Genomic DNA, 13,388 nt, shown 5'->3' on the forward strand with positions numbered 1-13,388 from the left:
AGCAAGGGTTTACGAATGGTATAAGTGTTTCCAAGAAGTCATGAAGATGCTGAAAATGACAAGCGCCCCGGACACCCCAGCACATCTACTACAACCGATGAAAATGTGTAAAAAGTGTAAAAAATGATTATGAATGATCGTCGAATCACAATCAGAGAATTCGCTGATGATGTTGGGATATCAATTGGCTCATGCCATGAAATTTTCTCGGATGTTTTGGATACGAAACATGTGACAGCAAAATTTGTTAAAAAACTGATGAATTTTGAACAAAAACAGCAGCGAATGGAAGTTACTCAGGAGTCGCTAAATGAAGTCAACAATGATGCGGAACTACTGAAATGTGTCATAAAGGTTGATGAAAAATGGGTTTATGGATATGATGTCGAAACTAAGGCTCAATTGTGCCAGTGGAGGCATTCTGAATCACCAAGACCGAAGAAAGTTCAACAAGTACGGTCGAGTGTGAAGGTTATGCTCACCGTGTTCTTCGATTTTAACAGCATAGTGCATCATGAGTTCTTGCCACAAGGTCAAACGATCAATAAGGAGTATTACCTACAAATTCAACACCATTTACGTGAAGCAATCCGAAAAAAACGCCTGGCAAAACAATTCATGGCTTTTGCACCACGATAATGGACCTGCTCACACTTCATTGTTTGTTCATCAATTTTTAGGCCAAAAACAACACTGTAATGATACCCCAGCTGCCATATTCGCCAGACGTGGCCCTGTGTGACCTTTCTATTCCTAAAAATTAAGAGAACCTTAAAGGCTGTCATTTTACAAGCATACATGAGATAAAAGTGAAAAGCTGAAAAAGCTAAACACTATTCCAAAGATTGAGTTCCACAAGTGTTTTGGGAATTGGATAAAGTGCTGACATAAGTGTATAATATCTAATGGGGACTGTTTTGAATGGGATAACATTAATGTAGATGAATAAATAAAATTCTTTCCAAAAAACCAAAAATTCACGTTACTTTTTGAACACACCTCGGTAAGTATAAATTTTTAAAAACAGATAATTCATTAACATATTGACTAACTGCTGTCTTAATAAAATTTAATATTTTAATATCATTCCAGTACTGGACAGCAAAATTTGCATATGCTTTCATAATACTATTCAATTTTTTTAAAATAGGGAATAATTTTAAAATGTTAAAAGAATTATACATAATGCAGTTACAAAATTCAATTCCAACTGAAGATGAAGGATTCCACAAAAATCGATTCTTAGAAATGAATATGGTAAGTTTAACTTATCTAATAACTGTGTTTTGGTGGTTTATATTTCATAATTATTATAATATTAAACACATATATATATATATATATATATAAAATATTTCAAGATATATTTTTCTGTCAATTAATTTTAATGAAAGTAAATTGTTTTTTTAATAAAAGAAATTAAATTTCAATAAAAAGCACACTCATAAATTGTACAGGTGTAACTATTATTTTTGAGGTCTTAGTCATATTGAAATCATTTTTTAATATCATTAAGAAATTATTTCAATCACAAATCCCTAACAAAAACTTCCCTAAATCAAAATTTTGTTTTATATATATTCTTTACTATACAAATAATTAAAATTGAACTTAATATTTTTTTTTTTTTTTTTTTTGTCTTCAGTCATTTGACTGGTTTGATGCAGCTCTCCAAGATTCCCTATCTAGTGCTAGTCGTTTCATTTCAGTATACCCTCTACATCCTACATCCCCAACAATTTGTTTTACATACTCCAAACGTGGCCTGCCAACACAATTTTTCCCTTCTACCTGTCCTTCCAATATTAAAGCGACTATTCCAGGATGCCTTAGTATGTGGCCTATAAGTCTGTCTCTTCTTTTAACTATATTCTTCCAAATGCTTCTTTCTTCATCTATTTGCCGCAATACCTCTTCATTTGTCACTTTATCCACCCATCTGATTTTTAACATTCTCCTATAGCACCACATTTCAAAAGCTTCTAATCTTTTCTTCTCAGATACTCCGATTGTCCAAGTTTCACTTCCATATAAAGCGACACTCCAAACATACACTTTCAAAAATCTTTTCCTGAGATTTAAATTAATTTTTGATGTAAACAAATTATATTTCTTACTGAAGGCTCGTTTAGCTTGTGCTATTCGGCATTTTATATCGCTCCTGCTTCGTCCATCTTTAGTAATTTTACTTCCCAAATAACAAAATTCTTCTACCTCCATAATCTTTTCTCCTCCTATTTTCACATTCAGTGGTCCATCTTTGTTATTTCTACTACATTTCATTACTTTTGTTTTGTTCTTGTTTATTTTCATGCGATAGTTCTTGCGTAGGACTTCATCTATGCCGTTCATTGTTTCTTCTAAATCCTTTTTACTCTCGGCTAGAATTACTATATCATCAGCAAATCGTAGCATCTTTATCTTTTCACCTTGTACTGTTACTCCGAATCTAAATTGTTCTTTAACATCATTAACTGCTAGTTCCATGTAAAGATTAAAAAGTAACGGAGATAGGGAACATCCTTGTCGGACTCCCTTTCTTATTAGGGCTTCTTTCTTATGTTCTTCAATTGTTATTGTTGCTGTTTGGTTCCTGTACATGTTAGCAATTGTTCTTCTATCTCTGTATTTGAACCCTAATTTTTTTAAAATGCTGAACATTTTATTCCAATCTACGTTATCGAAAGCCTTTTCTAGGTCTATAAACGCCAAGTATGTTGGTTTGTTTTTCTTTAATCTTCCTTCTACTATTAATCTGAGGCCTAAAATTGCTTCCCTTGTCCCTATACTTTTCCTGAAACCAAATTGGTCTTCTCCTAACACTTCTTCCACTCTCCTCTCAATTCTTCTGTATAAAATTCTAGTTAAGATTTTTGATGCATGACTAGTTAAACTAATTGTTCTGTATTCTTCACATTTATCTGCCCCTGCTTTCTTTGGTATCATAACTATAACACTTTTTTTGAAGTCTGACGGAAATTCCCCTTTTTCATAAATATTACACACCAGTTTGTATAATCTATCAATCGCTTCCTCACCTGCACTGCGCAGTAATTCTACAGGTATTCCGTCTATTCCAGGAGCCTTTCTGCCATTTAAATCTTTTAATGCTCTCTTAAATTCAGATCTCAGTATTGTTTCTCCCATTTCATCCTCCTCAACTTCCTCTTCTTCCTCTATAACACCATTTTCTAATTCATTTCCTCCGTATAACTCTTCAATATATTCCACCCATCTATCGACTTTACCTTTCGTATTATATATTGGTGTACCATCTTTGTTTAACACATTATTAGATTTTAATTTATGTACCCCAAAATTTTCCTTAACTTTCCTGTATGCTCCGTCAATTTTACCAATGTTCATTTCTCTTTCCACTTCTGAACACTTTTCTTTAATCCACTCTTCTTTCGCCAGTTTGCATTTCCTATTTATAGCATTTCTTAATTGCCGATAGTTCCTTTTACTTTCTTCATCATTAGCATTCTTATATTTTCTACGTTCATCCATCAGCTGCAATATATCGTCTGAAACCCAAGGTTTTCTACCAGTTCTCTTTATTCCGCCTAAGTTTGCTTCTGCTGATTTAAGAATTTCCTTTTTAACATTCTCCCATTCTTTTTCTACATTTTCTACCATATCTTTTTTACTCAGACCTCTTGCGATGTCCTCCTCAAAAATCTTCTTTACCTCCTCTTCCTCAAGCTTCTCTAAATTCCACCGATTCATCTGACAACTTTTCTTCAGGTTTTTAAACCCCAATCTACATTTCATTATCACCAAATTATGGTCGCTATCAATGTCTGCTCCAGGGTAAGTTTTGCAGTCAACGAGTTGATTTCTAAATCTTTGCTTAACCATGATATAATCTATCTGATACCTTCCAGTATCGCCTGGCTTTTTCCAAGTGTATATTCTTCTATTATGATTTTTAAATTGGGTGTTGGCAATTACTAAATTATACTTCGTGCAAAACTCTATAAGTCGGTCCCCTCTTTCATTCCTTTTGCCCAGCCCGTATTCACCCACTATATTTCCTTCCTTGCCTTTTCCAATGCTTGCATTCCAATCTCCAACTATTATTAAATTTTCATCTCCCTTTACGTGTTTAATTGCTTCATCAATCTCTTCGTATACACACTCTACCTCATCATCATCATGGGCGCTTGTAGGCATATAAACGTTAACAATCGTTGTCGGTTTAGGTTTTGATTTTATCCTTATTACAATGATTCTATCGCTATGTGTTTTGAAATACTCCACTCTCCTCCCTATCTTCTTGTTCATCACGAAACCTACTCCTGCCTGCCCATTATTTGACGCTGAGTTAATTACTCTAAAATCACCTGACCAAAAGTCGCCTTCCTCTTCCCACCGAACCTCACTGATTCCTACTATATCCACATTCACCCTATCCATTTCCCTTTTTAAATTTTCTAGCCTACCAACCTTTTTTAAGCTTCTAACATTCCACGCTCCGACTCGTAGAATGTTATTTTTTAATTTTCTGGTGACCCCTTCCTTAGTAGTCCCCACCCGGAGATCCGAACGGGGGACTATTTTACCTCCGGAATATTTTACCAAGGAAGGCGCCTCCATTGTTGCTATGTGAAAATGCAGAGAGCCACATTTTCTTGGAAAAAAAGCAGCTGTAGTTTTCCATTGCTTTCAGCTGCGCAGTACTCAGAGGACTGAGTGATGTTGATACGGCCGCTTAAGTCATTGTGACTCACGCCCCTAACAACTACTGAAAGAGCTGCTGCCCTCTTTCAGGAATCATTCCTTAGTCTGGCTCTCAACAGATACCTCTCCGATATGGTTGCACCTTCGGTCCAGCTACTCTGTATCCCTGAGCACTCAAGCCCCCTCACCAACGGCAAGGTCTCATGATTCATAGAGGAGGAACTTAATATTAAGGATTTTTAACTTTTTTTTTCCTCATTTATGTAAAGGTTTTTAATACCTGTAAGTAAGGTGTGGCTGTTTAAAAACCAGATATTACTATATACGAGATGCGACAATAAAGTAATGAGACTGATTTTTCTTTGCAAGATGTGGCAACCCTGTAGCTTGAGTAGGCACACCATCTTTGACCTTGGTCTATAAGCTACTTCTAGTCCAAGTGGCACATTGATGCAACTGCTCAGTCGTGAGTTGTGCTGTAATAAGTGAACACGTGTTTGTGTCCTTTGTCACAGCTTTTTGGACATCTTGTGTTGTTTGAAAATGATGTACCTTGACCGCCATTTTGACTCTTGGAAATAGAAAAAAGTCGCACGGAGAGATATCTGGTGAATAAGGTGACTGTGGTAGTACTGAAATTTGTTTTGAGGTTAAAAGTTGCTGTACTGACAGAGCAGTATGGGATGGCGCATTAATGTGATGCAGAATCCAATTATCAGCAATGTTGGCACGGACACGAAGAACTCGTTTACGAAGTCTTTCTAAAATTTCTTTGTAGATATATTGGTTAACTGTTTGTCCAGGAGGCACCCGCTCTTTATGAACAATTCGCTTGGAATCGAAGAAGCACACAAGCATGCATTTCACTTTTGGCTTTGACATGCGAGCTTTTTATGGTCTGGGTGATCCCTTTTAGCATCATTGCGAACTTTGGCGTTTTGTCTCTGGATCGTATTGAAAAAACCAACCTTCATCACCAGTGATAACACGGCTCAACAAATCTGGATTGATTTCCATTTACTCTAACAGATTGGCTGCCACATTTTTCTGTGTTTCTCGCTGTTGTTGTGTGAGATTTTTGGGGACCATTTTTGCACAAATGTTTCTCATACCAAGATCTACAGTTAATATTAGATGAACTGTTTCTCGATCGATGTTGAGTTCTTCTACAATCATTTTCACGGATAATCTTCGATCAGATCATATGATTTCACGCACCCTGGTCAAGTTGACATCTGTCCGTGAGGTTGATGGTTGTCCACTGCGGTCTTCATCTTCAACATTCGTTCTTCCTTCACTAAAAATGTTATGCCACCGAAAAACTTGAGCTCTTGACATAACCTCCTCTCCAAAATCCTTCTGAAGCTTACCATAAGTTGTTGTCGCGTTTTCACCCAATTTAACGCAAAAAGAAATGGCATACCGTTGCGCAATATTTTGCGGTTTCATTTCTGTGACGAGAGACACAAACACGTGTTCACTTATTACAGCGCAACTCACGACTGATAGTTGCATCAATGTGCCGCTTGGACTAGAAGTAGCTTATAGACCAAGGTTAAAGATGGTGTGCCTACGCAAGCTGCAGGGTTGCCACATCTTGCAAAGAAAAATCAGTCTCATTACTTTATTGTCGCACCTCGTATATACTAAAGAACATAAACAGATGGAAAGAGAAAGCCTGTTGATTCAGGCCTTCTTGTGTTGTGAGTCTTGATTTAAAGTTGTGGAGGGAACAGTTAAATCTAATGTTTTGTTTTATGAACACTTTGCCTTGAAAATAATTTCAAGAGAAATTATTTGAAATTTCAAGAGAAATTGGAAAAACTGTGTCATTTTTAAAAGAAGTCATTGAGAATTAGTGTTGACACATACATTCGCACATGTGTACAGTATATATTTAAATTCTATTAAATAAACCACCTAGTACAGAATAGAGATAAGACATATCTTACCTTAATTTTTCATGCTTTAACAGGATATAAAAAAGAAACCTTCAAAACAATTATAGGCATGAATCTGAAAATTTGAATCTATATTCATATTCAGGGTTCACTAAATGACCTCATAGTAAACAAAATAATACACTTAGGTAAACAAAACAAAAGAATGATCACAAAATTAAGTCTAGTTCTATGGCAAAAAATGTAATTTCACAGAATTTTTGCTCAATAAAATCATTCAATTTAATGGAAAAAATCAAAACAATAAAATCTAATAATAATAATTACCAGTTTCCTTAATATTAAAAATTATCCATTCCGAAGATGATAAATGTAAATCAGTCAATGTGATCTCTCTCTCTTTTTTTAACCAGTGTTTTGGTGTTGTAGTACTAAAATCTTTAGTTGAAGATGTTGTATAAGTCAAGGGTATCCACCAAACACTTTTTCTTGTTTCTTCAGTAGAATTACCCAAAATGAATCTTCTCTAAAACATTGAAAAAACAAATATTATGTAACAAAAAATTGAATGTCTTAAAGGATACAAAATAAGATTCAGCATTGAATTTTTGTACAGAATATTCTGCTGAGTAAATTTTGAAATGTTTATTCAAATTTTTTTTATTCCATTAGTATATATGTTTTGAGGATAGGAAATAGGACCACAAGTTCCTATTTCCAAATCTCTTTAGTAGTACAATTAGACCTCTTATTATTCTATTAATATTAATAATAATTATTAATAATAATAATAGTAAATAATATACCTCATATTATTTCTGATGATATGAAGCATCCCTGGAAGTCAGTTGGCATTAGCATATTCAGTATTTGCTAAAATTCCAGTAAACACTGATGTTACCGCTCTCAAAAGTCACCTTTTAAAGCCAAGTTTCTTTTAGGGAAGAGGTTGAGATAGCAGGGAACGGTTCACAGAGTAGGTGGGATTAGGACAAAGTTCATTTTCTAGCTGCTAGAACTTTCTGATGGTGAGGAAGTTATGTAGTGATACATTGTCAAGGTGTAATACCTAATCAGTTTTTGAATATTTTAGTATTTTTTCGTATTTTTTCTTAGCCACTACAAAACATTTTAGTAAAACGTCCTGTAAATAGTCTTATGAACATTTCATGAAACAAAAAAAAAAAATCAACAGTTTTTGTATTTATTCTTATGAACTTGTCAAGATATCTTGTCTGTAGGGTTCATGAATTTCATTCAACATGATTAGATTATTACTGAAACTCACAATAATTACACACTCATGATTTATCAACATGAATAAAGATCTACTGTTATCTCTAAAAAGTTTTTGAAGCCAGTGAACACTTGAGATCAATAGTTTTACAGTTCATTGTTCAAGAGATGATAAACAAATTCTCAAAAAATCTGTCTCATATTCAATACATCTGTCAGTATGCATTGCCATGTACCATACAAGTCTTGAGATGTTGCAGAAATTGTGATAGTCAGTCTTTGGTATAAACAATGTTGTCTGCCCTTTCATGATCATTTCTAATGTTATGCATGTAGAATTATTTTATTTTTTGAATGATTTGACCGTATGAACTGACTGAACAGTTCAAATATTATTGCTTGAATCAAAGCTTCAATGGTAGAATTTTAACAATTTGTAGAGTTAACAGCAAATTTTATGCGAATATTTACTCCTCAGCATTCACAATTTAGTGAACAAAAAAATATATGTATCGTAAAACTGAAAATCAGGAATACATTCACAAAAATAATAAATACATGCAAAAAAAACCTATTTCCCATGCTGCAGATGACATCTTATGGCATCTAGTTGTACAGGCATCTAGTAGTTCATATGATTGGTTCACTCAAACTTTCAGAACTTCCAGACAGCACATCATAAATCAGCTAACAGTGAGAAAAAACACTCTTATAATCTGATTACCACATGAGACTGAATTTTCTACATAATAGCATGATTGGCAGGACTAAGAACTCAGTTCTATAAAATAACTGTACTTTGATGTTAAATATTGTTTTATTGAAAAATTAATAAATAAATGTATTTCCAAGATTAGATTAACTTATTTACAAGACTAGGAAATATTATAAACTTGTGTGTGTATGTGTGTACATATATACATATACACACACAAATTTTTGATGTGTGTATATATATATATATATATATATATATATATATATATATATATATACGTACATCAAAAATTTCAATTTCATAAAAATATTAATACTGTTATTAATATTTTCTTCAGAATACTATTAATGATAATATCCTAAAGTACTTAGAAAGTAGTTTCTAACCACTTTAAGATTGTTAATATTAATGATGCCCATTTTAATGATTTTCCTGCAGTGGTTCCTAACCACTTTAAGATGGTTAACAGCATGCCTTCAGTAACTCCACTGAACAAGGTGTTGCATAATTAGCTCTGAAAACTTCTTTTGGAAGTACAATTTCTAAGTTATTTTTAAAGGTGAGATATTAATATTTTTTTATTTGCAGCAACTGTAGTTTCTTCACACTAATTTGACGAATTGTCTGTTATTAAATAGATAAAAATTTATTCATTTATGATAATGCACCTGGGAAACTACTGCTGAACCATCTTCATAATTTCTAATCACTGTAACAAGAGGGAATCCTGTTTGTAAAGTCCATGTATCCATAATCTCCTTTACAGTTACATCTTGTTGTAAAACACCCTGATTATGAGCTTCTTCAGTTAATGCTTGCCATAAATCATCTTGAGTTGCACTCTGATAAGCTCTGAAACCAAATATTTGATAGATATAGATAATAAAATTAAACATTAAAGAAATGTTGTTGATGATGATAGAGATTGTAACATAATAAACCTATTTTTGAATCCTGATTGGTCTATACTAAAAAAAGGAAACAATCATCCTAAAAGAATAATAAAAAAATAAAAACTAATATCAATAATAAAAAGTTAGCATCATTCCAATGCAATTACAGGATTCTATTAATGTTTACTCCAATATTCTGAGTTTCTCAACTTCGAACAGAACATACAGTGCAGAAAATCACTATGCAGTATACGTTAGAATTATGTTGTGCATTCTGTTTTTTCAGCATTAGATGGGTTGCCCTGTGGGTTCATTAGGTGTTCTCAGTGATAAACCAAGATGTCAGTTGTTGAGTTGTGACTGAAAGTGCTTCATTTTATTTTGTGTAGTTTTGTTTCTCAGAATTAATAGTTGCAAAAAACAGGTAATGGTTTTTTCGGTAGAGGAATGCATTTTTCTCACTGAACAAATCTTTTGTGAAGGTGACAAGAATACTGATTTAGTGAGGCACAGGTTTTCTGAAAAGTTTCCAAATACTCCTGATCATCACCACAATGCAGTTTGAAGCCTTATCAAAAAATTTTGGGGAAAAACTCTGTCTCGAAGATGCTGACTGAAGTGGAAGACTTTTTTTTTTTTTTTTTTTACCTCCGAGTCCACAGATAAGCATTACTTCAGAGGATGAGATGAATGATTTGTAGCTGTGTGAAAATGCCATGCCTGACCGGGATTCGAACCCGGGACCTCTGGGTGAAAGAAGTGGAAGACCTAAACTAAATGAACAGAACCTGCTTGATATTTCAGTTGCTATGGACGAAAATCCATCAAAGTCAATGCGTAAGTTAGCAGAGCAGCAAGAAATCAGACTTGCTACTGCATATAAAGCTGTAAGAAAAGAATGAAACTTTATCCCTACAAAGTAATGTGTTTCAAGAACTGAAACCTATAGACTAAATTAATGTCAGTGGTTTGAATGGTTTATTGACCAAAATTCTGTAAGTATCCTCAAAATTATGTTTTTTACAGATGAATTGTGATTTCATCTGTAAGGTATAATAATTCACAAAATACATAACCGTTATCAACAACCAACCCCCCCATGAATTACACGAACAATCTTTGCACAAAGTGAAAATTTGAGTCTGAGTCAGTATGAGAAGAATGTGCATTGTGGGTCCAATCTTTTTTGAAAATACAGTTAAAAGTGATCATTACTGTGCTGTTTTAACAAACTTCGTTAGTCAGTTAACAGAAGTGGAAATCAATCACAACAAGATGTTGCTGTCACAGTGGACACAGCTAACAGGTCAATGACTTTTTCAAAATATTTTGGTGAATGAATCATTTTGAGGAGTTTTTGGCTTGCACGATCATATGATCATACAATCCAACTCCCAGAGATTACTTTCTATAGGAGGCAGCGAAACAAGCAGTGAATTGCAACAAACTATGCATGATGACAAATTAATAACTGCAATAACAGAATACATACAAGACATTCCAGCTGTTACAGCTGGTTAAAGTGTTTGAAAACAAACTGAAACATATGCAGTATTGTACTGATGTTGGAGGAGGTCATTTTCAACACTTTTGTAAACTATTCCAATTATTGTAATATCAGTTTCTATAAAATAATGAAATTAAAAATACAAAGTAATAATTAAGAAAGTTTCGTCATTACACTTCTATAATTCCAGTGCATAGCAACTTTCTGAACACTTATAATAGATAAGAAATCTAATAATAATAAGAAATATAATAGATCGTATATAAATAGATATTATACAAATACATATATGTTTATTCAGATTGATATGTAATTATACATTATGTAACAAAATAATAGAAATTGCATCATGTATGGGATAGATGTACTGTTCCACAAATATAAAAGTTAGTACATTTGTCTGAATAGTACAGTGGTAATTATATTAATACCTTATATTCCAAGAATGACCTAGAGCAGAGGTCAGCAATCTTTTGCTAACAGTATACAGACTAAGAATTTAAAATCATTTGTTGTGCCAACAACTTCATATTTTTATATAAGTAAAGGACCTTTACTTGTAGAACATTGGACCAATGTTCTACAATATATTTTATACAGTAATGCAGGGTGAATAACATAAAACCAAACCCATAATGAAACTACTATTTATGAAAGACTCTCACACAACTAGTGCAACTAGTGGATGTATATGTTACTACTGATTGTTACTGCTGCTTGTCAGGTGCTTACAAATCAGTCAGTATGCGTTTTGTTGCAGTGCAGTATTGTGAGTGCAGTTGTGTTTGTGTAAAATGTCTTATTCAATTCTGGAGAGGTAGCTATAGTTGACGCCTATCTTGTTCTAGATTATTTTAAAAATCGCGTCAAGTATTCATAGAAAAATTTCCAAAGGTCTGTATCCCAATTAAGAATGCACGATTTAGTTAAAAAAACTGCGTATAACAGGTTTGGTTTCAAATGCAAAATGAAATTGGCAACTGCGTTACAACTGCACAACAACTGAAGGAGTCAGACAAATCAAAACAACTTGATTATTGCAACTGGCTTCTTGAAAACATTGTTGGTGGACAGTTAGAGTTGTCTTCTTGTGATTTTTTCCTTTGGGGCTACTTAAAGGAGAGAGTTTATGCATCTAATCCTCACAATATTGATGAAATGAAGGTTAACATTCAATGAGAAATCAACACAATTGACAACATTTTGCATCAGATGACTCTCATGATCAGTCGAGTGCATCGATGCCCAGAGTGGTCACTATGAACATCTTTTGTAACAATATAGTAAATAAATGCAACTTTTAAATTACACTTTATGTTTTTCTTATTTAATTTGTTCGTACCATTCACAAAATTTCATTCCAACATAACCTACCGATTTTGCAGCAGTTATGTTATGGGTTTGGTTTTATGTTACTCACCCTGTATAATACAATAACATTTAAACCACACTGAAAAAAATAAACTGTTTTCTAAAGTTTTTATTATTAATGGCAGCCTTGCCCTTGCATGATCTTAGCCAGTTGCTCAATATCAGCAACATATTTTGTTAGTTTGTGTTTTACATAATTTTCTAAATGTTCAGGTGTTAGGCAACTTTGCTGTGGACTTAACACTGCTTTCATGTGAGAGAAAATTTCCTCACAGGAATAAGTTGAACCAAAAGCCGAAATAAGAGGAAAAGCAATTTTCATCAAACAGATGAAAAATCTTGGGAGGGATGTCCAACAGTTGAGAATAGCAGCAGAATTTTCTAAATTTTTGTCGTCCAGAGACTTCCTTAATTCAACAAAGTTTGATGTCCATAATTCTGAAGACCTAAATTCAACCTGTTGCATTTCAAAATCATCAATATCCATCCAACTAGAAAGTTCCAAATTGGGAAGCTGTCAAATGAAGTATGTTAAGCTTAATGAGGTATGAAAATAAGGTTCATGGATGTGCAAGTACTGACTTCATTTAACAAATTCTACTTTGAGTGCTTCGATGTACTCCTGAAGCTCATCTGTGTTTATTTCAGATTGATTTGACTGATTCTTCACATTTAGGAAGTACTTGAATGCTTTGATGTTGATGTGAAGTGAAAAAATGTCAAGTTTCATTATAAATACTTTCCAATAGTAGAAAATATCAAGTACTGTTTGACCTTGTTCTTGTAATTTCAATTTATAAATAGCTTTTTTGATGGTTTCACTTTTCTCATCTGAAGTTTTAAACTTAGACTGGTGTTTAGTTTGAAAGTGTCTTTGTACACTAGACTTTGTACACAACACTTATGCTACAAAAAACACAAACAGCACGATCTTTTTGTTCTACAAATCCATACTCTTTTGTCAAATTTTCTTGAAATAGACGATGATAAAGTTTCCTTTTCTTTTCTGCCATATTTAATACAAACAGTATTCTGAAAATATAAATAAATTTACAAACATCAATGCTGATATAAAATTT

General features: G+C 33.3%; 1 protein-coding gene across 1 annotated transcript in view; it reads right to left on the bottom strand.

Annotated features, from left to right (window-relative positions):
- Positions 1-13,388, bottom strand: part of LOC142329724 (aminopeptidase N-like) — a 340,765-nt gene that overhangs the window by 17,278 nt on the left and 310,099 nt on the right. Inside the window, exons 8-9 of the mRNA XM_075374459.1 lie at positions 9,207-9,390; positions 6,912-7,110 (exon numbers count right to left, since the gene is read on the bottom strand). Coding sequence (XP_075230574.1) covers positions 6,912-7,110; positions 9,207-9,390 — 383 coding nt within the window. The remainder of the gene's footprint in view (positions 1-6,911; positions 7,111-9,206; positions 9,391-13,388) is intronic.

This window comes from Lycorma delicatula, chromosome 9 (assembly GCF_047948215.1).
Source record: "Lycorma delicatula isolate Av1 chromosome 9, ASM4794821v1, whole genome shotgun sequence".
NCBI classification, from domain to species: Eukaryota; Metazoa; Arthropoda; class Insecta; order Hemiptera; family Fulgoridae; genus Lycorma; species Lycorma delicatula.